At 33.2% G+C, this 27,733-nt stretch overlaps 1 protein-coding gene across 1 annotated transcript in view; it reads left to right on the top strand.

Annotated features, from left to right (window-relative positions):
- LOC114326246 (E3 ubiquitin-protein ligase rnf146-like) overlaps positions 1-27,120 on the top strand; it is a 35,392-nt gene extending 8,272 nt beyond the window's left edge. The window contains exons 2-4 of the mRNA XM_028274556.2: positions 1,773-2,015; positions 24,865-25,056; positions 26,771-27,120. Coding sequence (XP_028130357.1) covers positions 1,773-2,015; positions 24,865-25,056; positions 26,771-26,985 — 650 coding nt within the window. The 3' untranslated portion in view covers positions 26,986-27,120. The remainder of the gene's footprint in view (positions 1-1,772; positions 2,016-24,864; positions 25,057-26,770) is intronic.
- Positions 27,121-27,733: the final 613 nt, after the last annotated feature.

Below are 27,733 nucleotides of genomic sequence, written 5' to 3'. Positions count from 1 at the left end.
TTCGCCCGGGAGTTGATATGAGATTACGCGGTAGTTGCAATAAAAAAATAAACTATGACGTAATAGTAAAAAAATTTATTGAAAACATTCGCTCATTTTTTACACTGTTTGCTTATAAACAACGTTTTTCATTTTATTGTCTGGAGGAGATAACTTCTTTCAGTTCCTTTCGCAATCGCTTTTCAAATCGAACTAACTCTGGCGGGTGATACCGGGCCCTTATATATTCAGAGAGCTAGGCTCTAGCATATTCGGAAAAGTTCGAGAGTATTTTCTTTTACACATTCTAGAATGTACTCGACATTATCGTCCGCCGTAACAATAAGTTCTGCAGCTATAGCATAAGTAGTAAAGGCGCGAAATTTGAAAACTTAAATTTTTAAATATTTTCAGAATTAATAATTAATAATTTGAATAACTAAACTTATCTCGCTTCAACTCCAAAATAAAAGCTACTTAATGCTGTATAAATACACAAAATTTAATAACTTTATTATAGAAACAAATGTAATTTAAGACTTTGTTGAAATTGGAATTTCAAATTTCGCGTCATTGCTACACATGCTGTAATTGCCCGCAGCGCCATTCGAAACGCAACTCAAATAATCGTTGTTCTGAATGGAGTTCAACTACTCGACAACAGATGGCGCCACTACTTCACTTAATTTTCAAGTTGAGGAATTGGAAAAGCCCTTATATCTTTAAAAATACGCCCTTTAAGTTAAAACGGGAACTTACTTGTTCGAGGGGGGATAAAGGGCTACGATAAAGTCCCTTTATCGTATCGGGAATCCTTTTTAAGTTTTATCGGCACACACATTTTATCAACTTAGTTTTATTATATATAATGATGATAATGATGTTAATACCGGAATATTTAAAAGTTTGGCGAAGGGGCGAAATTGGGAATATTTAAAAATTTGGTGTAGGAGCCAGGTCTAGGGCTAGCCAAGCTTGCTAGGAAAAGCCCTTATATCTTTAAAAATACACCCTTTAAGTTAAAACGGGAACTTACTTGTTCGAGGGGGGATAAAGGGCTATTGCACTATATAAGTCCCTTTATCGTATCGGGAATCCTTTTTAAGTTTTATCGGCACACACATTTTATCAACTTAGTTTTATTATATATAATGATTTTTGAAAAATCCATTGAATGACACCAAACACGACCCCCCACAGAGGTGGGGTGTGGGTTACTTCAAAATATTAAATAGGAGCTCCCATTTTTTATTGCAGATTTGGATTCCTTACGTAAAAATAAGTAACTTTTATTTGAGACATTTTTTTGAATTATTGATTTGATTCTTGGAAATGGAAAATTCAATTAAAAAATGGAAAGTCCCCCACTGTATGGAAAACTTAACTTTTTTAGTTTTACGTCCTAATTTTCACAGCCCAATAGGTCCCCATAACGCTCGAGTAACTGCAAATTAACATACTTTCCTCCCCTACTGTTACTGTTTACTCACTTTTTATAGATTGCGTTTACCTATTTTCTTTTTTTACTTTTAGAAGTTTCCAAACCTATTCACTTTTATTTAATTTTGTATTATACATTTTGTATACTTACAAAGGAATTCCCCATCCTATATTGGATTGTGATTTTTCTCACTTGATGTAGGTAGATTTCTAAAATAGTTTCTTTTATTTGGGCTCCTTATTTTATAAATTCGTTTTTCTCTGCTTTTGACTACCATTAAGGTTTAAAATGTAGCATAGTTATTGTTTTAAGGTTAAACACTTTTATTATACCAGTTAAACATTTTTTAAAGGTGATAATATGGAATGTGCAGTCTGTCTACAAAAGTGTATTCATCCAGCTCAACTGCCCTGTGGACATATTTTCTGTTTTCTATGTGTCAAAGGTTTTGCAAATCAAAATAAAAGATGTGCTATGTGTAGGCAGGAAATACCAAGAGATTTTATAGAACAACCAAACCTTCTGGAACCAGTTTGTACAGATAAAACAGAAGTCTGTGATGACAGTTTTCAATGGTTTTATGAAGGAAGAAATGGTAAGTTTAAATGTACACTCTTTAATAAAGGTTTAGGTATTTTGATCTATTTTAACACTTTCACATAATTAAGCAATTTAGTTATTTAAATAGGTCTACAAAAATAAATTAAATCATAATAAAAATAAATAAAGTGGAACTGTCAATAAAATTTCAAAAATAATTAATCTAGAATTTATTTAACATGTTAATCCCCGGCATGATTTTTTTTGGTGAGATCTGTGGACCAGACATTAATTTTACTACAGTTGTGAAACACACTGGTAAAGTCGCACGGTTCGCCAAGACTACAGCACCATGGCATAACATCTGTGTCACGCAGGGCTTAACTTGTTAATTTTTTATTGGACATTCTACAAATTAGTGCAATGCGAAGAGAGCATCGTATGAACCTCCATTTGCTTGGCAGTGATGCCATGCCCTTATAATGTATATGTTGTATGCTTCAAATATATTCAAAATCAGTAAAGAGTATACGATATACAGGTTGTAACAAAAATACAGGTCATAAATTTAATTACATATTCTGGGACCAAAAATAGTTCGATTGAACCTAATTTACCTTAGTACAAATGTGCACACAAAAAAAGTTACAGCCCTTTGAAGTTACAAAATGAAAATCAATTTTTTCTAATATATCGGAAACTATTAGAGATTTTGTATTGAAAATGGACATGTGGCATTCTTATGGCAGTAGTATCTTAAAAAAACATTATAGTGAAATTTGGACACCCCTTAAAAATTTTATGGGGGTTTTGTTACTTTAAACCCCCTCAAACTTTTGTGTACGTTCCAATTTAATTATTATTGTAATACCATTAGTTAAACACAATGTTTAAAAAACTTTTTTGTCTCTTAGTATTTTTTCGAAAAGTCAGTTTTTATCGAGATATTTTGAATATTTATCAAATCCACTACATATTTGTATATGGTTAAGTACGATTATGGGGACTTAGTAATAATATGAAAATTTATTTATGATTTACATTTTTAGGTATATTTTGAACCATATTAAAAAGAAGCCACATCTCGATAAAAGGTGCCTTATCTAAAAAATACAAAGAGGCAAAATTTTTTTAAAAACACTGTGGTTAACTAATGGTACCACAAACATTTGGGGGTTTAAAGGCACAAAATCCCCATACATTGTTTATGTAAACATATTAAAAAAGAAGCCGCATCTCAATAAAAACTGCCTTATCGAAAAAATACTAAGAAGCAAAAAAGTTTTGAAAATATTGAATTTAACTAATGGTACCACAATAATAATTTAATTGGCACGTACACAAAAGTTTGGGGGGGTTTAAGGGAACAAAACCCCATAAAATTTTTAGGGGGTGCACAAATTTCACTATAATTTTTCTTTATGATGCTCCTGCCATACGAATGACACATGTTTATTTTCAGTAAAAAATCTATAATAGTTTTCGATATATTCGAGAAAATCGATTTTCATTTTGTAATTTTAAAGGGCTGTAACTTTTTTTATGTGCACATTTGTACTAAGGTAAGTTAGGTTCATTCGAACTATTCTTGGTCTCAAAATAATATGTACTTTAATTTATGACCTGTATTTTTGTTACCTGTACATTGGTTAAGAAGCAAATTATACACACAAGCCAACTGCAAGTAAATAACAATACAAAATTGCAAGTACATCCCAAAATGATAAACATAAAATTTTCATGTGGTGAACATCTGGCAACTGGTGGTTTGAGGTTGTCTCACTCATTGACAAATCTATCAGTTAATATGAGTGGTCAGCAGCCGAAAGCACACAAATCATTTTTTGAGTTTTAAAGTTAAAATTAATTAATTAATTAAAGTTAAAATTATTAAGAAACTACACATGACAATTTATTTTTTTTCTGTTGTACTTCAACAGTAGATCATTTTTTATGGGTGTTTTTAATATTTAAAAATGTTTTTTAAAAAAATTGAAAATATCACAGGGGAATTGCCAAAAAAATTATAATAATTACTTAACTGCAATTATTAAAAAAAAAACAAATAATTAATCTAAAAGAAAAGAAAGGATGGTTTAGATTTGATTACAGTACAGCACCTCTACTATGTACTTATACGTATTTCGGAATAGCCGTTTCCTCATCGGAGCACCTGGGTAGGTGTACTGTAATCAAATCTAAACCATCCTTTCTTTTCTTTTAGTTTATACTTTATTCACTTTTGTGGATATAAAGGGAAATATTTCGCTAAAATTATTATCACGGTGAATGACAGGACGTGGAATGCATTTTTAGATTTCCCTTGTCGAGTATTTCGCCACTCTGTTACGCTTTATTTTTTCCAACTTAAAAAGTTCAGAGGATAAATAATTTCGAATTTTATATTATTTCCTGACTCAGCTTTCGATTCATAGATGGTGCTAGTAGCATCTTTGGTAATTATTTTGATAATTACCCGGAAAGGATGAAAGGATTTGATTTCAGTTCAGTGCCTCTACCCAGGTGCTCCGACGAGGAAACGGCGATTCCGAAATACGTATAAGCACATAGCAGAGGTGCTGTACTGTAATCAAATCTAAACCATCCTTTCTTTTCTTTTAGTTTATACTTTATTCACTTTTGGGATATAAAGGGAAATAATTCGCTAAAATTATTATCACGGTGAATGGCAGGACGTGAAATGCAATTTAGATTTCCCTTGTCGAGTATTTCGTCACACTGTTATGTTTTATTTTTCCAACTTAAAAAGCTCAGAGGATAAATAATTTCGAATTTTATTTTATTTCCTGACTCAACTTTCAAATAATTAATCATTTGAAGAGTACAGGGGAAAAACAAGGAATGTCACATTTGATACATATTGAGATAAACACCAATAAAGGTTTAATTCTTATGATACCTAAAAACTACTTAGGAGATTCTTAGCGGAATTCTAGCAATTCTTATTCTATAATCTTAATATAATATGAATTTATATTAACTTATTAATTTATTAATGCACCAAAAAACTGCTAGCATTCCTTATTTTTGTTCAGTGGCGTGCGGACAATCCTCGCCCTTCGCCTGGATACAAATTCTTAGACAATTTATATAGACTGATCTTTCTGTGTATTGCTCTGAATCGATAGCCTAGTCGATAGTACTCAGTTTTTGCTACCACATGGCGAAAAAAACCAAAATAAATGAAAAAGTGACATTCCTTGTTCTTCCCCTGTACTCTTCATTTGTGTTTTACTTATATAAATTAAAAAATTGCAGATTCCTTAAAATAATATATAAAAAATGTACTTTCTAAAAGCTTTCTCTTTTTATATTTGAAGCATACAATATACAGTGAGCACGTAAAGGTTGAAATAAATTCATTTTCTCGAGAATGGACGATTTTGGAAAAAAATCCCAAAACAGGTCAATTTTTATTTTTTAATTACGACTTTTTGGCACATAGATCATACTAGTGACGTCACCCATCTGGGCGTGATGACGTCATCGATAATTTTTTAAAATGAGAATAGGGGTCGTGTGATAGCTCATTTGAAAGGAAATTCAATTCTCTATTCAGTAATATAAACATTAACATAATTATTTATATAGGGTGTCCGAAAAAATCTTTTTGGATTAAATTTATTAAGATAAAAAGAAGAATGTATGCAATTTATTTAACTCAAAATACATTTTACTGCTCTCAGAAAACAGAAAAAAATGTTTATTTGAAAAATAATCATGGCTTTTCGCTTAAATTAAATGTTTAAACTGTCACGAGGCTGGTGGGTGGCTGCTTTAATATTTAATTTAAGCAAAAAACAATATTTATCTGCCAAATAAACATTTTTTCCTGTTTTCTGATAACAGTAAAATTAATTTTGAATTAAATAAATTACACACATTCTTCTTTTTATGTCAATAAATTTAATTAAAAAAAATTTTTTTTGGCCTTGTATAAAAAATTATGTTAATGTTTATATTACTGAATAGAGAATTAAATTACCTTTCAAATGAGCTATCACACGATCCCTATTTTCATTTAAAAAATCAACGATGACGTCATCACGCCCAGATGGATAACGTCACTAGTATAATATATATGTTAAAAAGTCGTAATTTAAAAATAAAAATTGACCTGTTTCAGGATTTTTTTCCAAAGTTGTCCGTTCTCGAGAAAATGAATTTATTCCAACCTTTACGTGCTCACTGTATAAGTACATTACAATACTGCCAAGCAGCAATATCAAGCTCCATGGAGGATCATATATGAGGCTATGTTTACATTGTACTTATATTAAATTCAATTTAAATTTATCATGGCTTCCATTTTAGTATATTTTAAGCACTATGTTATTCTGTTTTTGGTGAACTAGTGTACTATTTTTTCCAATTAAGGATTAGAAGGGATCATGATGTAATAGTTGCGTTCGCAGATACCTGTCGGCGACAATTTGTCCACGACAATGCATGCGCACTTTACAATAATATAAATAATACCGTTAATAGATAAATATACAAGGTGTATGTACCTAGTATAATGTAATAATTAGTTATTAATATTAATTAAAAGTAAATATACTTTGTATTTGGGTAGACCAAAGCTGAGGTGGATGGACGAGGTAACACAAGATGCCGAGAAGATCGGAGTCGGCAACTGGAAAATGCAAACAAGGGACAGAACAGAATGGCGTAGAAAGCTTGAGAAGGTCGAGGACCTCTAAGGGATGTAGCACCAAGATGATGATGATGATGATGATACCTTGTATATTTATCTATTAACGGTATTATTTATATTAGGTGAATGACATAAATGTCATATTATTTGTAATTCATTATTGCCTGGTTGCACCAACAAATCTTAAGCTCCAGCTTAGCCCAGCTCAACATATAGATAGAGCCGCCCTAAGTCTCACTAACGTTGCACTATAATTTTTGATTCTTATCTAAGCAATCCACGTGGCAGTCAATTGTGGCAAGTTGAAAATTTATCTCAATGATGCCGCGCGTATGTTTCGTAAGCTGAGCTTAAAGCATGTCTTAAGCTTAAGAATAATAATATAATGTACGATCACTAGTAGTGGCACTGTAATTTTCTCAAAAGCACTATCACACCATATCCTCATATCCTCACAACATATCCTCATCGATAAATGAGCCAGACCTCCATATAGGGGTTCAAATATTTCTGATATATTTGTTGCCAATCATTGTCATCCGCGCTGGCAGGATTATTTTCAGGGGGGTGCAACTGAATTTCAAGGGAGTGCATCTGAATTAACCAATATAAAATATAGAATAATACATGTATAATAGCTATGTACTTGCTTTCCAGAGAAAGGGGTGTAATTGCATGTCTGGTGTCTTCGTGTCTCTCTATGCGGCCAGTTGAAAAAGATGCAGTATAATCGTAGTAGTACTTATAAAAAGCACAATAATTGCCAATGATGATTGCATTTTTTTTTCAATATGGCTTTTATAATAATTGACGAATAATGAGTTTAACAATCGAGGGAATATATGGCTAAAGTGTAATTTAATTTGAAGTTTCCATTGTGCACTCTATTTGACATTCAAATAAAATTAAAATTAAAAATTATCAAAAATAAACACCACAAATTGTTGTTTGTTTGGGTAGGTATATGACTGCAGACATCAACTCCATTCGCTAACAAAAAACATAATTTTTTAACCCTCGTAAGGCGGTGCTTAGATTCTTATGTAAACAACGGTGCGGGGTGCATTTGCACCCCATCTGTATATCAATTTTTTTATATGTGAACGTCGGGGAAATTGATTTGAAAGATAATTAGGACTTGTTTATTATACTATGAAACGTAATTTTAGAAACAAAGTACTCATTTCTTCTTAAAAAAAATATTAGCGTTGCATGAAATTTTTCACAGAATGAGAAACACAAAGTTTTTACACACAGTGCAGTTATGCCAGGAAATGCTTGAAAAGTATTGGGAATATAATCGGGACGTTCATCAGATCTTTATAGACTTCAAACAGGCTTATGATTCATTTAATCGTGCAACATTATGGAAGGCAATGATCGAGCTCGGCGTACCCAAGAAACTAGCTGCGGTAACACATATGTGTGTAAGTAACTCCTTTGCACAAGTTAGAATAGGGGGAAAAATATCAAATGCTTTCTGCGTAAATTCTGGACTGAGACAGGGAGATCCGCTGTCCCAATTGTTATTTAACCTGGCCTTAGAATATGTCATGCGAAACATTTATCCAAAAATCAAACCAGACATAACTGCTCGGGGAGCAAAAATCATACTCGCCTTTGCCGATGACGTAGACGCAGTAGCACAATCAACATTAGAAATTAAGGATATTTTCTCGAGCTTTGAAGAAGCTGCATTAAACATCGGTCTAAAAATAAAGGAAGACAAAACAAAATACATGGTCGTCTCAAAACAAGAACGACGGCGAATAAGGCAAAATATTACTATAAACGATCATAACTTCGAAGTGGTTAAAGAATTTAAATATCTAGGAGCAACAATCACAAATGACAACAAATTAGAGCGAGAAGTTGAAACGCGAATAATGGCAGGAAACAGATCTTTCTTTGCAATGAAACATCTAATGAAGTCAAAACTTCTTTCACGAGGTGCAAAAATCCAGATATATAAGACCATAATACGACCAGCAGTCGCGTATGGAAGCGAAACATGGACGCTAACAAAAAGAGAAGAGAATAAATTGCTGGTGTGGGAACGTAAAATCCTTCGAATGATATATGGCCCTTGCAGAGACAGCGTGACAAACGAATGGAGGCGCAGATACAATAACGAGCTAGAGTCTCTATTCGGAAAAGAAAATCTAGTCAGATATATAAAGGCTAATAGACTCAGATAGGCAGGGCATGTAATACGCAGTAACGACAATCGCCTTATAAACAATGTGTTCTGGGAAAGGCCAGATGGAAGAAGGTCTGTTGGGCGGCCTAGAAAAAGGTGGAAAGATGCAGTCAAAGAAGATCTAGAGAAAATGGGAGTGTGACAATGGGAATTAGTGGCACAGGACCGATAAACATGGAAGGCAATAGTAAACGCGGCAAAGACTCACGAAGAGTTGTAGCGTCATTGATGATGATGAGTTATGCCAGGACTTTTTGTCTTTTTTCTCTGACATAAGTAACACAGACCTTATCCCGTAGCTCTGTTAGCTCCAGGTGGAACATCAGAAACGTCCAATTCAAGATATGAAATTTTCATCATTTGCACCCTACAGTCATTTTTCCAAAAAAAAGCAAAGAATTTTAAATGCTGTAATGGGTGGAATGCGTTTAGAATTGAATTTAATGCGTATAAAAAAATGGACAAAAATAAAAAAAAATTACTAAAAAGACAGGTGATAAAAACGAGGTCCGAGGTGCAGCTGCACCCCGCACCGCCTTAAGAGGGTTAAACCAATTATTTAATTATTTTTATTACAATCTGCATTAGTTGACTCACATCATATTACTGTCAAAATTATTGTGCAAAAATCTTTATAATTTTCTAAAGCTATTTTCTTGTGGCATCTTAATCCAATTTACTGTATTTTTGGTGCGAATAAGCCACAATTTTACTTTAAAATTAAGTTTAGTTTAGAATTCGAAACGTCAAATAAAATGAATTTAAAGTAATATTGTGGCTTATTCGCAACAAAAATAGTAAATTAAAAATCTTTATTTTAGTTAATTATACTTAGAAATATATTCTCTCTTTTAAGGTTGGTGGAAGTATGATGAAAGAGCCAATGAGGAAATAGAACAAATTTTCCAGCTAGGAATCCCAAATTTTGAATTAATAATTTGCGGTGAACTTTATATAATCGATTTTGCTAACAATGTTCAACATCCGAAAAGAGATTCGACAAGGAAAAGATCTATAAAGCGGGATAAAATTACTAATACAAAAGTGGTGGGAGTAGCTGGAATAAGAACTGTCTAAAAGTTATTTAGAAAACTGTATATTTAAGTTACGTATACATGAATGTGAACAAGGCAATTGTGAGTTGTGAAATATTGACGATGTCGTGAACAGCGACAGAGTATTTTTTGCACTAAGAGTTAGCCAATGAGTTTTCTTTTTTATCTTATCGTTAATACCTTTTTCATATTTCTATCAGAGCAAGTCATGGAATACTGGCCGGCCAGCTTTTCATGTCCCATATGGGCAGATATTTTTCCTATCTTCTATTAACCCCTGTTTTGTTTAGTGTTTCTTTCTATATCCGTCTTATGTACGTCTAAGAGCATAATATAGTTTGAGATGTGTTCCTCATGGTCTGCCTATGACATTTTTGCCTATACTCCGTTATCCAGTCATTCCAAATTCGAGGTACAGTGAATTTTTTAAGACAAAATCCAACATTTTTGTTACACTTCGATATATTCCGGTTGAGCTTTGAAATATTTTAAATTATTTGCATTATCAGAAGCAGAACGTTGACACATGGCTGAAATATTGAGTAGTATACAGATACAGTGGTTACAGATACATGTTGTTTCCGATATTGCAAAAACTTTTTTACCAAAGACAACATCAGAAGGACCAAAGATATAATTGGACGAGTCTTGCGCAAACACCAGAAAAAATTGAATATATGTAATTAAATGTATCTAAGAAATTCAGAGACATCGTTCGATTGGAAAATCTAGGATAGATTTCAGATTCAGAAATATTTATTGCTTTTAACTACAGTAATGCTTAAAGTAACATAGCTCACCTAATAAAACATTTTCCCCCATGACCATTGGTACTCTGGGGGGTTGGCCTAAATATAAATCAACATTTTTTTCTATAACTAACAATAAAATTATCAATAAAAAATATAACTAATGAATAATATGAAAAAAATGATAACTGTCATAGTTTCCAGTGAAATTCCCTTGCTGGGATAAGCTTACACCAGGCACCAGAATACATAATGAAATTTTATAAAGTATTATGTACTTAAATAAACATATAAACACAATTAAATTAAATATTAATTAAGATTTAATAAAGCATAAACGGTCACTCATTAATTGAGAAGTATAGATTAAATTTTACCTATTAGAATGTCGTGAATACAAGCTCAAAATCGGTTAAGAACTGGTGAAGAGGCACAATACATGAAGAAGAAGAAGAATATAATGGCATGAGTCTAATAGTTATATTCCAACACTAGATTGTATCTATACTTCCATGCATCCCTTGCATATCCAACCAGTTCCCTCCATCCCAAACCTCTCATAAGTTCCAACAATTCTTCCCTATCTAATCTACTTTTTCTGAACCACTTCATTCTGTATTCACGTAGTATCGGATATCCTCCCATGAAATGCAAAATATCTTCCACCTCCCTCTCATTACACAAAGCACACTTTTTCCTATCATCAGCCCTACCAGGTCTATCATTGAGATACAATACTCCACATCTAATCTTGAATATCCACCTTATATCATTAAAACTCACCTCATCCCTCATATGGCCCATGTCAACGCCGAGTCCCATTAACTCTCTATAATGATTGCAGAAATTTGATCTAATTGCTCTCTCCAATACTCTTTCCCTTATCCCAACATAAATGGCTCCTATCACCTGTTCCAACTTATCCTCCCAAAAATTCATATTTTCCAACTCTGTGTTAAATTCCACTCCCCATCTCTCTCCCCCAAGTTTCTCCAACCTCTCTTCTCCAACCACAGTTAGCTCTTATCATTTCCTGAAGCAGATATTTAGGTAGACGTCCTTCCTCATACTCTAACACTCTCTCGACATATTTTTTAGGCAACTTCATCGTAAATAGATACACATGCTCAATGTTGGTTTCTAAATCCAACATATAGTTTGGACAGTAACTCGGAATATTCAACATTTCTTTTATAAAAAACTTTCTTACCTCCTCAACTTCCTTAAATTCCGCCAATCCCCAAACTTGAGCACCATAAGTCAGAATAGATCGGATTACCCCTTCATAAATACGCACCTTAGATGATAGTGGAAGATTCGCCTTAGCTAAGACCTGTCGCCAAGCCATGTTTATAGCTGCTCTAGCCGCTCGTCGTTTTTCGACAAAGTGGGCACTAAAAGATAGCCGTGGTGTTAGTTTCACTCCCAAATAGCCATAATTATTAACAATTTCCACCACTTCTCCATTTATTTTCCACTCTTCTTTAATTTTTTCAACCTCCTTGTCTAAACACCATAATTTTTGACTTGTCCATGTTGATCTTCAAATTCCATAGTCTGTAATACTCCCCTAATTTATTGATCATAATTGGTAAAGCGCTCGGGCTGCTTGCTAACACTACCATATCATCAGCATACAGCAATATTCAAATGATAAATCCGTTTAAATCAACGCCTCCTCCTAGAAAATAGTTGAATTACCATCTGTCCCTCTATCTCGATATACCTAGGTTTCAATTCCGGCTTTATCCCACAGATCATTCCCCCACTAGCCCTACCAAATGAGTTTGTTCTGGTGGCATGCACAACAAATGTCCTAAAACTATCAAATAAATTATCATATACAGAAGTAGAGACCTTCTCAACATGAGTTTCAATTAATATAAATATATGAAAACTACTTACATAATCATTAAATTCTGGTGCCCTGAGCAATGTCTTAATCCCTCCTACATTATAATACAATATTCTAAATGTTTCAAAAGTATCGATAGACTCTAAATAACTCTCCCTAAAATTAATTAAAAATTAAAATTCTCTCATCTTAAATTTATTTAAAATTCTCTCATCTTAATTTCGTCGGCATCCTGTATGATTTATAATTTTTTGAAAATCTCGTGAGGTTGTAACCAAAGAAAGTATTCCACCTGTTGTCAATCTGGTGGTGTGAGAACGATATTTATTGTCGTTTTCTGTGCTACTTCGATTGATAACTTACTTTGTTTTTCGGTAGATGGCTCTAGTACATCCGTGACATTTCGTTCTTTGCAATTCGGAAAGGCCCAAAGTGTGATGCCTGGGGAAATCGGAGAGAAGATGATATGGGACTACTGATGAGGAGGAAAAAACCTCCGAAACCGGTATAGACTCTTACTGCACTCTCCGATTTAACCAGAGTATTATGCAGCTGCTGCATTTTCGTGTTACAAAGAAATTGAAAATGTTTATACATTTTAATTTATTTACTCTTTTTTTGAGTACCTACTAAGGAATCTTTCTTGTTGGAACTTTTACCACGCTGAGCAGATGGGTTGTGAATTATTTAAAATTCTCTTATCTTAATTTTCTCGGCATCCTGTATGATTTATAATTTTTGAAAATCTCGGGAGGTTGTAACCAAAGAAAGTGTTCCACCTGTTGTCAATCTGGTGGTATGGGAACGATATTTATTGTCGTTTTCTGTGCTAATTCGATTGATAACTTACTTTGTTTCCTTTAAAAATAAATACTTTGTCAGCGGTATCCTAAGGATGCCTCGTTCACGTTTTTGTGTATATTTGTACATTCCAGTGTGTATGTAGTATTTATTGAATGTCTGTGTAAATATTAATGTTTATATTGTGAAAAACGATTATCTCCTTTTACTTTTTACACATTTGTTTCAGTCATTTTCTTATTTAATTGGTAATGGTAATGTTTTTATTTAAAATCGTTTAATAGATAAAATTATTTGTAGAAGTTAAAAAATATTAAACAGATGTGTAATTAAAAACTTTCATTGAACTATTGTTTTAATTCCCAACAGAAGATGCAAGTAATGAACTTGATATAAGATGAATTAAACTTCTACGAACAACTAGCAGATAAAGTTCATACCAAACCCTTCTTTCTGTACATCAAGTACATCATAGTTTGTCGAATTCGCTCTATCGTAATTATTAGACATAAGACTCCGAAAATTATGTATTCGTTGACGGATAGTTGCATACTTTCACAATTTCAAGGGGTAAAATGACAATTGTCATTCTAGGTTAGTATATTTCGACATTAAATCGTCGACGCACTGAAAGAAGGGTTTGGTGTGAACTATACATTCTGATGATAATAATATGAGACTTCAATGCTAAGGTTGGAAAAAAGAAGAATAATAGGGAAGTTGCAGGGATAGAAACAATTCACTAAGAAACGAATGCTAAAGGAACCAAACCATGCAACTTAACTTCGGCGACAAACACACACATTGCCAATACAAAATTCCAACATAAAAATCACATAAAAAACATTCCTAATTCCAGGCCGAAGGAAGCTAACCAGATAGATCATGTACTTATAACCAGAGCAAACCGAAAGGAGGTAACCAGATAGAGTAAACGCTGATTCAGATCACATATGGGCCATTCCACGAACATATGCCTGTTTTGAATTACTTCGACAACGAATATTTTACTGTGCAACATAAGAAGTACGAAAGTAAATGGCGCTAATAATTATTCCAATAAACAACAATGTGATTTGCAATTTACTTTCGTTCTTCTTATTTTGCACAGTAAAATATTCGTTGTCGAAGTAATCCAAAACAGGCGTATGCTCGTGGAATAGGGTATATTAATAATAGCAAGCTCCACAAAATAAAAAAAAAGAATGTGTGTGTACTTTGTACGCACGTAAGAAGTTATACTTCTATTATATGATTTCAACGAAATAAATATACTTTCAACAGGTTATTTGTATTTAAAGATTAAACTAATTTTTACTTACTACTTTCCAAAAATTTTTACTAAAACAATACTAAAAATAAAAAAAGTTAGATAACACACGGAATTGAACCAGGGACCTCTCGATCTCAGTCCGAACGCGCTACCACCGAGCTAAACCCCCTTTGCTTTGACAGCTTACAAGATTTCTCATACATATTGACATAGTGAGGTATAAAAATACTTTAAAATTTAAAGTAAATATACTTACTATTATTATAAAATATTCTATTCCCGAGGAAGACAAATCCAAAGACACAAAAATTATAATAAATAATACATTTACTAAAAACACTAATATATTCTTTTAATGACTTATTTGCGCTGATACATACATAATTTGAAAGATTAGCGAACGAACTACATACTGTCTGTCTGCGCATGCGCCAGGTAAGTATAAAATTTCACCCTCGATCGTAAAGAAGCATAACTTCAAAAAAAATTTAAAGCACTCATGGGAGTGCCGACAGAAGTGAAAACTTCTTATAGCATATAAATTACGAGCTCAATGCTTTTCCCCATCCAAAAAGAAGTGCTATACCTATATTATATACGCCTTGCGTACGTTCTGTGCTATTTATGTATACATACACATAATTATATATACGTACGAAATTTAGTTCGGCAAAGTGATGACGGTCGCAAACTCAATTCTCTTTCCCCATCTAAAAAGTTCACAACGTCCGTAAAGAAGTTTTCACTTCAAAAATTTATTTCGTCGAAGCAATGACAGTCACGATGAAGGTCGCTAATTCAATAATTCTTCCCCATCCAAAAAGTGCACAACGTCCCTAAAGAAGTTTTCGTTTCAAAAATTTATTTCGCCGAAGCGATGACAGTCGCTAATTCAACACTTTTTCCCCATCTAAAAAGCGGCACAAGGTCCCTAAAGAAGTTTTCACTTCAAAAATTTATTTCGTTGAAGCAATGACGGTCGCTAATTTAATATTTTTTCCCAATCGAAAAAGTACAAAACGTCCATAAAGAAGTTTTTACTTCAAAAATTTATTTTGTCGAAGCGATGACGGTCCCTAATTCAATACTTTTCCCCATCTAAAAAGGGCGCAACCTCTATAAAGAAGTTTTTACTTCAACAATTTATTTCGTCGAAGCATTGACGGTTGTTAATTTAATATTTTTCCCCATCTAAAAAGGGCAAAACGTTCCTAAAGAAGTTTTCACTTCAAAAATTATTTCGTCGAAGCCATGACGGTCGCTAATTCAATACTTTTTCCCCATCTAAAAGGGGCACAACGTCCCTTAAGAAGTTTTCACTTCAAAAATTTATTTTTGTCGAAGCAATGACGGTCGCTAATTCAATACTTTTTCCCCATCTAATAAGGCCAAAACGTTCCTAAACAAATTTTCACTTCAAAACATTATTTCGTTGAAGCAATGACGGTCGTTATTTCAATACTTTTTCCCCATCTAAAAGTGCACAACGTCCTTAACCTTTAACTACCCGCGCATCAAGTTATAACATAACTACACGCGTGGCGTACTTTGTACGCCACAAGAAAATACACTTAAAAACAGCGGATTTGTTTAATTTTTTTTGAAAAAATACACTTAGTTGTTTGTTATAAACCTTATTCGGCATCAGTGAATACTTGGAGTTCCTTTTCAGTAAGCCAATTGGGATTTATAACTGGAATCATGGAATAACTGGATTCCATGATAAATAAAATTACTAATAAAAAATTTTTTTAAATGTGATTTTTTACATGACAAAAAGTATTTTTTACAAAGAAAAATATATTTTTTGCCATAATGACTAAAAAACAATTAAAATATGTACTTATATTACGACTTATAGTAATATAATCCTGGGGTATATTGTCCACCACCGGAAACAACAAATAATAAAATGTAAATTACGATCTTTCCAGAACGCCGATTATAACGAAACTAAAACCAAATTGTAAAGCACATTCCAGTGATAGGTTAGAAAAATAAGCAAGGTCAAAAATTAAATTTTTAAATATATTTCCAGTAGAATTCTTATATCTGGCGTACAAAGTACGCCAGCGCGTGTAGTTAAAGGTTAAAGAAGTTTTCACTTCAAAAGTTTATTTCGTCGAAGCAATGACGGTCGGGATGACGGTCGCTAATTCAATACTTTTCCCCATTTAAAAAGGGCACAACGTTTCTACAGAAGTTTTCACTTCAAAAATTTATTTCGCCGAAGCGATGACGGTCGCTAATTCAATACTTTTTCCCCATCTAAAAGAAGTTCACAACGTCCCTAAAAAAGTTTCCACTTCAGTAATATTACTATTATTATACGTACATTATAATAATATACGTACAAAATTTATTTCGTCGAAGCGATGACGGTCGCGAAATCAATCCTATCCTTTTCCCCATCCCAATATATATTTTACATTTATTTTAAACTTAAATACTTCTACATAATTTATATATACATATACATAAAAAAAATATCTACGTACAACATTTATTTCACCGAAGAGATGACGGTCGCGAAATAAATCCTTTTTCCACATCCTAAAATAGGTTTTACATTTTTTTTAATTTAAATACTTCTATAAAATTTATATATACATACACATAATATACCTATACTTATATGTACAAAATTTATTTGGCCGAAGCGATGACGGTCGCGAAATCAATCCTTTTTCCTCATCCTAAAATAGGTTTTACAATTATTTTAAATTATACCTCTAAACAATTGATATATACGTACACATAATATATAGCATAAGCGATGACGGTCGCGAATTCAATGCTTTTTCTCCTATCCAAAAATCGCACAACGTCCCTAAAGAAGTTTTCACTTAAAAAAAAACAGGAATCTCGACAAGCTGAAATCAGAAGAAGTAAACAATAAATGCGCAGAAGACAACAAAAAAACTGCAAACAGTTGAAACTGAAGATATAGAACAGAGGTGTAACCAGGATGATCCTAAGGGGAGGGGGTTACAACTACTTGAAGGTCTCTGGGGGTATGGAATGTTAATGGTGTTAAGCGTATAGAGCTCAAAGTACATCCAAAAGGGGGAATTAGAACCCCCAAAACTACCCCCTGGTTACGCCTATGATATAGAAACCCACTGGCATAACATCAAAATAAGCGTAATAGAGGCAGCAGAAGAAACAATAGTACAATGGCAAAAAAGTGGTTTGATGAAGAATGTAAAGCCAAAAACGTAGCGAAGAAACAAGCATGGATGACATGGGCACAAATCGGAATAAATAAAAAACTAAATGAATAAAAAAGAAAAAAACAGGAGTGGCAAACCTATATAAAAAGAAAAAATCAAAATGAATTAAAGGATAAATGGAAACAAATAACCAAGACAACAAAAAACTGTACGAATATGTTAAAAAAACAATGTAACAACAGCTAGACGTAAAACCAGTAAAGAAAATTGGGGAAAGCATTTCTCTACCTTCTCCAAAGTCAAACAATGTAGGAATATTTATATCGAAAATTGTTAATAAAAAAAGTTGTTTGGAATTAAAAACTGTTTCAATATTCGTTCTATATTGACTCCTCTAGATTTGTTTCAGGTTTCAGTGAACTTACTACAAGTTGATATATTTTTGTTGCAAATATAATATTTATGATATTTGCACAAGAATAACTAAAAACATAGGTCATGCCATTACCCATCCATCCATCCAATGGCACTACAGCCCAAATCGGGCCTTGGCCTCCTTCAACAAGCTTCTCCAATCATTTCGATTTACCGCTGTTCCTTTCCATGAACGCGTTCCCAGGAAGTTCCTGGCATCCTCATCGACTTCGTCTTCCCATCTCTTTTTAGGTCTTCCAACAGGTCTTCTTCCCTGCATTCTTGCATTCAGCAATTTTCTGGGGATTCTATTCTCATGCATGCGGACCACGTGCCCTGCCCACCGTAATCTCTGCAGTTTAGTGTATTGTGCTAGAGTTGGTTCGCTATATTGCTCGTATATTTCTCTATTATACCTATTATCATGCCATTACGAAATTAGTAAATTAGACTTCAAATTCTATTAAAAAGACAATAAACCATAAAAACAAGTATTAAAAACTTACCGCATCTATTGAATAAGAGGTTTTATCAAAACTACCACTATTTTCGTTTTAAATTGTTCTAGCGAAATATAATTTGCGCTGAGTTCTAACACATTTAAGATAACACTGAGTAATCCTAACGGTCATTTTGGTCATTTAATCTTATCGTAAGCGGCAAAATATGCAAACGTAACCGACAAGATTTATGGCGTTTACTATCATCTGTCGGTACTACCCTGCCGTTTACGATACCAAAGGCACAAAATGAGGTTGAAATGCGGTTGTTACGATAAAAATTAAATTCAATTTTAGACACTTAGGATGTTATTATGGGAAAAATAATTTTGAATCAGCTAATAATTATTAGTAAACTATCGTAAGGAACCATTTAAGATAAAAATCCCATTTTCGAAAAATTGATGCTTACGATATTTTGTCAAAAGCCCGTCGATATAAAGTTCTACACAAATTATAGGATACGCTGACGACATGGTATTAAGAGACAAAAAAGCTTATAATACGCATTGGTGATTGTGATAGAAGTTTTAAAAGAAAAATTGTAACATAGATAATATGTATAAATATTGAACAATGTATATTTCAAAAATAGAGAGTTACGTAGGTGTTACGTTTAACAATAGGCAGCTAAACGACAGGAGCGCAGAGATGACTGAAAGAGTAAAAGTAGGCAACAAAGCGTACCTATCGGAAATACCAAAAACTACTAAATATATAGCACAGCAATTAGACCTGCCATAACGTACAATGAGCACAGAAAACGTCCCTGATTAATAGAGACAAAGAGAAGTTAAGAGTAATAGAAAGGAAGATCCTCAGAAGAATTCTTGGATCAAAAAAAATCTAAGGCGAAGAGTTTAGGAGGTTTTAACAATGAGATAAATAATTAGAGAATCAAATGGAGAAGATATACATAGTCAGAAATATAAAGGCTCAAAGATAAATCAATAGGTCAGAGGAGGTATCTGACTAGAGAACAAAAATATAACGTTATGGAGCTCAATCACCAACCGGGCGAAATCACACAGCATGTGAAGCAAGACAACAGAGAACAAGAAAACAAAGAAAAGGCAGGGGGATTCCCCGCGAGAAACGGATCAGACTCATATTAATCGTCGACTTGCAGTCCTTCTCAAGAGTGACAAGGCCCGTGATTGGTGACTGAATGATTTGTGTGTGAAACTGGTTTTTCATCATATACAGCTACAAAAAATTTATCTCCTTTCTTTGTATTATCATTAACAAACAATACACATGTTTGCTTTTGTTTTGCTTTTAATTTATGGCTTTAAAAGTTTCGTTAAAAACTTTTAAAAGGGTCTGCAGCAGACCTTTTCAATAAGCAGCTTATTGTGATATCCCCTTTCAAAGGTTGGATCACCTGAACGAGTTCTGGCATCATCCTACTGATCTTTTGCCCTGTATTTTACCTTCCAATATGATTCGGAGTAATTCTTCTATATCTATTCGTCTATATGACATACATCTCAATGTTATCTAACCTTTTTCTGTTTCAGGGTCCATTGTCCAACTTTCATAGTCGTACAACAAGGCAGAGAAAACGTAACATCTTATCATTTGGACTCTCAGTCCTAGACTAATGCTCGTATTTATAGTCGAGTCTCAAGACCGACCTTGAATAAAATTTATATTTAGTTTACACACAAATTTTATTCAAGGTCGGTCTCAAGACTCGACGAGGTCTTGAGACTCGACTATAAATACGGGCATAAGATCTGATCTTGTAAAAATGTTTTCATGTTTATGAGTGTTTTTCTTGCTTGTTCAATTCTTAGTAGAATTTGTTTTTTTTTATTACACTGGCTGTTGATATTTCCTACCAAATATTTTATGGAAGTTAACTGTTATATTAACTGTTATATCGCATAACTGGGAATGTAAAGTGTGCAAAGAGACGGTGGTGAAAAGATTATCTTTGAATTCTGCTTCAAATAGCCGGAAAAATTCGGTATCAAAAGAAAGTGCTGACAATGGAAAACAGGTGCCCAATGCTGATTTTTCAAGTCTACTATGCAATACTGTGGATGCTGTAGAGAGTGAAACTGCAATCAAGGATGAAATAAATAATTTATTAAAGAAAAGTACCACTACCAATAAAGATGTACTAGTAGTTATTGTTCACATAATTAACCTATTGTTAAATCAGAGGACTGAAGTGCAGGCAACAATAGATACAATTAAAGCGTCTGTAAAATCTAATGAGGCGAAAGTTGAAACTTTAGAAAAGAAACTTGAAGGGTTACAAGAAAAAATTGAAACCATGTGTGGAAATGGAAGTGAAGAGATAAGAAATCAAAGTGTATCTATTATCAAAGATGAGCAAGATATGTTCCTGGAATTAGAAGATAGAAGTAGTCGATCTAAAAATATACTAATCTATAATGTTGATGAGAGCCAATCTAAGGTTACTAATGAGAGAATAGATCATGACAAGGCAAATATTCGAGAAGTACTAACGAAACTGGAGGTTGGAGCAACTGAGTTTAAGGTTTTGAGGGTAGGACGTGGTAATAGCAGTAGTGACAGGCCAAGACCACTTAAGGTAATTTTTCAAAATAATAGCACAGTGATTGCATGTCTTAAAAACAAACATAAGTTGAAGCCATCGAGCATATTGATTAAATCAGATCTTACTCAAATGCAACGAAATCATCTCAAGAAATTATATGAAGAACTTGATAGGCGTAGAAGAAATGGTGAATCAAACTTGGCAATACGATACAAGAATGGTAACCCGTTTATTTCAAAGTTAAAGGACCAAAACCACCAGAATCCAAAAAACTCCCAAATGCGAACATAAGTATGAATAGTCTATCACTTTACTACCAAAATGTGCGTGGTCTGCGTACGAAGCTAAAGGACATATATTTGACATCCTGTTCAGCAACATATGACGTTATTTTCCTAACAGAGAGTTGGCTTTGTCCTGAAATTAAAAGTAATGAAGTTTTCTGTGATTTATATACCGTATACCGTCGGGACCGTGATCATATTTCCAGCGAGAAATCAAGAGGAGGTGGAGTGTTAATTGCAGTTAGAAGTGATATCAGTTCTTGTCTAGTGGAAATTGCCAGTTCAAATGTAGAACAGGTTTTTGCTGGAATTACTATTAATTGCATTAAATATGTTTTTGGCTGTGTCTACATTCCGCCCAGATCTAGATTGGATGTTTATTCCAATCACATTGATACTGTAAAACTAATTATGAATAAGTATAAAGATTCTAAACTAGTATTATTTGGGGATTATAATCTACCAAATCTGATATGGGACGGTGAGACGACTGCTAAAAATATAAGTAATGATACTGAAATTTTGTTTTGTGACGAGTTCAATTTTTTAGGATTAGGTCAATATAATTATTTTAAAAACCAGTATGACTCAATTCTTGATCTGTGTTTCTCTGATACTTATTTAAATCTAAAAAAAGCGGAAGCTTTAATGACGTGTGACAGGTATCATCCCTCACTTGAAGCATTAATATTATTTGATAATCAATATATCAGTTTGGAAACTAATATTTATTATAACTTTCACAAGGCGGATTATGGTGCCTTGAATAATTATTTGCTTCAGATCAATTGGATTGAGTTGTACTGTTTAGAGGATGTAAATGACATTTTAGATGCTTTTTATTCCATTATTTGGAACGCAATTGAACTTTTTGTACCAAAGATATCTGTAAAAAGATCGAATTTTCCTGTTTGGTTCTCATCTGAACTTAAGAGTAAAGTCATTGCCAAAAAGATTGCGCATAAAAAATATAAAACTACAAATAAGTATCACCACTATATTGAATTTAAAAATTTGAGAGATGAATGCTCATCACTCACTGAGCAGTCTTACAATGCTTACGTTTCAAAGATGGAAGTGAGAATAAATGAGAACGCTGGTGAATTTTGGAAGTTCATCAAAAATAAAACCAACGGACATGGTGCTCTCCCTAGCTCTATGTTTCTAGGTGAGGAAAGTGAGAATGACAAACAAAAAATAACAGAGTTATTTGCGAAACATTTTGGTACTGTATACAGCACTTTTAATGGTAAATCTCTGGATAACCTGGAGAGTAATGAACTTTTCTCACAACAGCTGGAGGTGGAAATTAGTAACCTCGAAGTCACTTTTGACAATTTACTGAATGTGTTGTTGTCATTAAATGTCAATAAAGGGGCTGGCCCTGATTTGATACCGAATTTGTTCCTAAGAGAAAGTGCAGTGTCCTTGTGTGAACCATTAGTATATGTTCTTAATAAATCTCTCCAGACGGGAATTTTCCCGAACAGATGGAAACATTCCTTTGTGTGTCCTATTTTCAAGGCAGGAGATCATAGTGATATCAAAAATTATCGGCCAGTTTGTATTCAGTAAGCCTTATCTAAAGTATTCGAAAAAATGGTTTTGCCAAGTTTGGATAATTGTTTTAGGAACATTATTACGGAAAACCAACATGGATTTGTAGGCGGACGTTCTACTCTCACTAACCTCTTTTTGTATATCGATAGTATAGGTACAGCAATGGATGAGGGTTACGAGGTGCACTCTATATACACCGATTTCAGTAAGGCCTTTGACCTACTAGATCATAATGTCTTAATTACAAAGCTGAGAAACTTTGGTATCACTGGTTCTTTATTAGCTTGGTTTACTTCGTATTTGCAAGGAAGAACATTGCAAGTAAGATCAGCAGGATGTGTTTCTAATGGATTTGAAGCCGTGTCAGGGGTTCCGCAGGGTTCCCATTTGGGTCCTAAGCTTTTTCTGTTGTTGGTAAATGATATTGGTAGGAACTTTAAATCTTAATATCTGATATTTGCAGACGACTTGAAGATATTTAAATGCATTAGGTCAGAATCTGATTGTGAGGGTTTGCAGAGAGACTTGGATTCTTTAGTACATTGGTGCCAGGAAAATAATCTTAGATTGAATGCTTCGAAATGCTCATATATTATTTTTTCACGTAATAAGACCACCAGTGATTTTAAATACAAGATAGGAGATGTGGATTTATCTAGGGTTCAGGTAATTAAGGATTTAGGTGTGTTACTGGATAGTAAGCTAAGTTTCGTGGACCATTATGATGCCATTATTGCGCGTGCTAATCGGACATTAGGGTTAGTCATCAGAATGTCATATGATTTTAATAATTTGTTTGTAATTGTGAGATTGTTTTTGAGTTATGTTCGTTCATTACTAGAGTATTGTTCAGTAATTTGGAGTCCAAGTTATGAGAATCACAAATATCGAATTGAATCGATTCAAAATAAATTCGTTAGATATCTGCGGTATAGATTAGGTACTAGAGGAATGCAATTGAATTCCAGTCAGGTCATGCAGATGTTTCATTTGCACCGTCTAGAGGATCGCAGGCGATACTTTGACCTTAATTTCGTATTTAAGGTGTTAAATGGTATTATTGTTGCACCTAGCATTCTGGGTCGAATAGATTTTTATGTTCCAGCTAGGAATTTGAGAAGATGTCCCTTGCTATCCGCTAGATCGTGCAATACACGACATGCAGAAAATATGCCTTTAAATAGAATTGTTTCTAGTGTAAATGAGTTTCCAAATATAGACTTAATGGGAGTCACACTAAATGCTTTTAAAAGGACTATTTCACGTGAATTATTTTAATTTGATTTTAATTTTTTGATGTCGTTAGTTTAATTGTAAGTAATGTAAGTTAACTTGTGTTCAATGTTTAATTTTGACTTTTAATTTTAATTGTAAAATGGAGTTTTCCGTCAATAAATATTAATTTTAATATTTTGTCCCTTGGCATACAAATGTACGTTTATTGGTTATCATTGAAAATATTAGAATTTTAGTTTTGAAAACTAAACTTGTTTTCACCTTGGATCTCGCCTAGTGGTTCTCGGAATATAGATTCTGAATACAGATTAACTAATAGCGGTAATAAGACTCAACCATGTCGCACTCCTCGTCGGATTCGTATATCTTCGGATATTGTGTGTTCTATTTCAATTGTTGCCGTTTGTAGTCAATATAGTTCTGAGATAATCCGCAAGTCTTGTTCGTCAATTCCAGTTGTCAAAATTTCGATCATCTCTCAAATAAAACATACTTTTAGTGTCAATTCTGTGATAGGATAGATACAAAATTTTAATATTTTTAAAACAGATTTTTTTAATTGTTTATACCTATTTACAAATGATTTTTTTCAGGTTGGTGGCAATATGATGAACGTACTAGTAAAGATTTAGAAGCTTCATATACGAATAACGAAAAAACTTGTGAACTGCTCATCGCTGGATTCTTGTATATAATAGATTTAGAAAATATGTTGCAAATAAGAAGAAATGATCCTTCGAGAAGACGGAGAATTAAAAGAGATTTTGCTACGGTTGCCAAAAAAGGTAAAATTCAAATGTACATATTTTATAATTTTTTTACGCACGTAAAGGCGGAAATACACCATTCAATTCGGTTGAACAAGGTGGATACTTAAATTGCATTGTTCAATCAAATTGAAAAGCATACACAAGTCTCTGAAGATCTTCAATATTTTCGGCTAAGTGATGACAGTTTCATCCGCATATCTAATGTTGTTAATGGAAACTCCATCTACCTTTATTCCAGCTGTTTCACCATCAAGAGTGTTTAAGATTTTTTCCGAGTAGGCATTAAAAAGAACTGGCGACAATACGTATCCCTGTCTTACCCCACGTCTAATTTCAATTCCCTCTGACAGATGTTCGATAATACATAACACATACTTTTGCTCGCTGCTTATTCGCTCCGAGCGTTAACAAAGTGTCAAAGCAAAATCGACCGACCTGCTCATGGTGGCGGTTGCTTGAATCTTTGTAAGGGCGCTTTATTGTATGTTTAAATGGGACATTTAAAAAAAATGCCATATCACGTTATTTGTTGTGTTGTTCACTGTAAAAATACATGGAAAACTAGTGATGTGAAACACTTTTATTTTCCTCGTTCCCAAAAAAAATTAGATCAAAGAATAAAATTAATTAACGCTGTTATAAGGATGAAGTGAGTTTAACTTTTTCTATATATACAAAGGATGTGGCAATATACCTACACATGATATAATAATATTATAAGTTTTGTACATATTACATACATTGATGGATTCGACCGTTACTTGATATTATTGTTAGATGTTACATACACTTTTTAGCTCTGATAAATCCGAATTGACTCCAAAAAGTACGGATACGGTATGTCCTATATAACCTCACTATCGTAAATTATGTCAATAAATCTTTATTAACGACAAAAAATATTTTTGTTGAACTATAAATGACATTATAAAAGAATAACTAATTAATTCTAACAATTTGTATTCGTTTATTATCACTAGAAAATAAAATGTTCAAGTTTAACAAAATAATCCCATAAGAGTCAATACTAAAACGTCCTAAAAAACTGACAGCGTGTCACGTGACTGTAAATTTCTGTAAATAGAGGGGAGACGCACGGAGCCAGTAGTATAAATTAGATATGATCCTGAGGTCATTGTAGTCTATTTTGTTTGATTTCAAGACATTCATTAATTGTTCATGTCGTTCTTTATCGTAAGCTTTATTATGGTCAATAATGGACCGCGATAGTCGTGACGTCAAATCAATGTTGGCTACTCTGGAAAGGTTTCCAAACAAAGCAAAAATTCACACGTGGTGTTTGTTTTCGTTTTTATAATTGGAATATATTGCTTGTAGGATGTTTAATTTTTACAAAATGGTAATGTGTTGGGTACCCGTGATTGTAAAATCAATGCTCATAATATATTTCCCACCATATTTCCAAATAGGACTGGTTAAGAACCTAAGAATCGCAGTAAGTACTATGTAGTGTGTAAATCCTTGATTTTGTGTAAGGAAATTTATAAAATTAAAAGCAATATCATTGATATGACTAACAAGGATTGTGTCTTTAGAAAAAATGTGCAGATGGCTGTTAAAACAAAATAAAATTAAAAATTATTACACAAATCACGTGTATAATCAATTGACAGACGTCAAACTTTTGCTTTGTTTGGAAACCTTTTTGACGTTTTGACGTCACACTATCACGGTCCATTATAGTATATACCTATATTCACATTTTTAGGAGTTGCTGGTCTCCACAGCACTAAGAACGTTACAAATTCCATTGAAAATCACCCAGCGCCTAGAAGTGAATCTCGAGAATTCGCTACTAATGAAACAGATGTTAACTCTGAAGAATCCGCGGAAGAAACCGAAAGTGCCGAGACTGAGAGTGACACGGACCTAGAAAGCGCCGTGCAGAGATTGAGGCAGCTAGATATTAATAATGATGTATGATCAATTTTCGGTGCAGTTACCAGTGTGGCTCTAAGGGTATTTATCCAAATTAATTTTTTGAGATTAAATTGTGTTTAAATCGTTAGGTAAAATGCTCAAAGTCTACTGTAGGATGTAGGTACTAAAACTATGAAAGGACTGTTTTTTATTTCACATTCTACCAATTTATATTTAATATACCGGATAGACCAGAAGTCAATTAACCGTTTTGTATATTAATAAAAGCAAAAATAACTAAAGTAGAAAAACATTTATTGTTTATTGTAAATAAGTAGGTACAAAGAAGTGCATGTTTTACATTTTATGTTTAAAATGTAAACCACCTTCATCAATACATTTTTGGCAACGCTTATACACAGTGAAACAAGTATTTCTACATACTTCCAAGTTGGCACGGAGAACTTCAAATTGGCAAAAAATGTATCTTTAAGTACTCCCTAATTGTTAGTCCTTACATTCACTACACACCCACCAGTAATCATGATCATTCTCTTCTAGCCCCAGTTACACTAAGAGAGTTAGAACTTAATATCAAATCGTCAAAACTTACTGCTCCAGGCTTAGATGGCATCAATTACATGATGATTAAAAAGCTCCCTGACTCGGCGAAACACTTTCTTTGCAAAATATATAACAATATACTTTCAGGAGATACGGATTACCCCTCACTAAAACAGTGTCGAACTATTCCTATTCCTAAGGTCAGTGACAACAAAGCTCTGCGACCCATTTCTCTAATGTCTTGTGT

This window comes from Diabrotica virgifera, chromosome 7, assembly GCF_917563875.1.
Source record: "Diabrotica virgifera virgifera chromosome 7, PGI_DIABVI_V3a".
Classification (NCBI taxonomy): domain Eukaryota; kingdom Metazoa; phylum Arthropoda; class Insecta; order Coleoptera; family Chrysomelidae; genus Diabrotica; species Diabrotica virgifera.
Note: the sequence above shows the minus strand (reverse complement) of the source record. Positions and strands in the feature narration are given on the sequence as shown.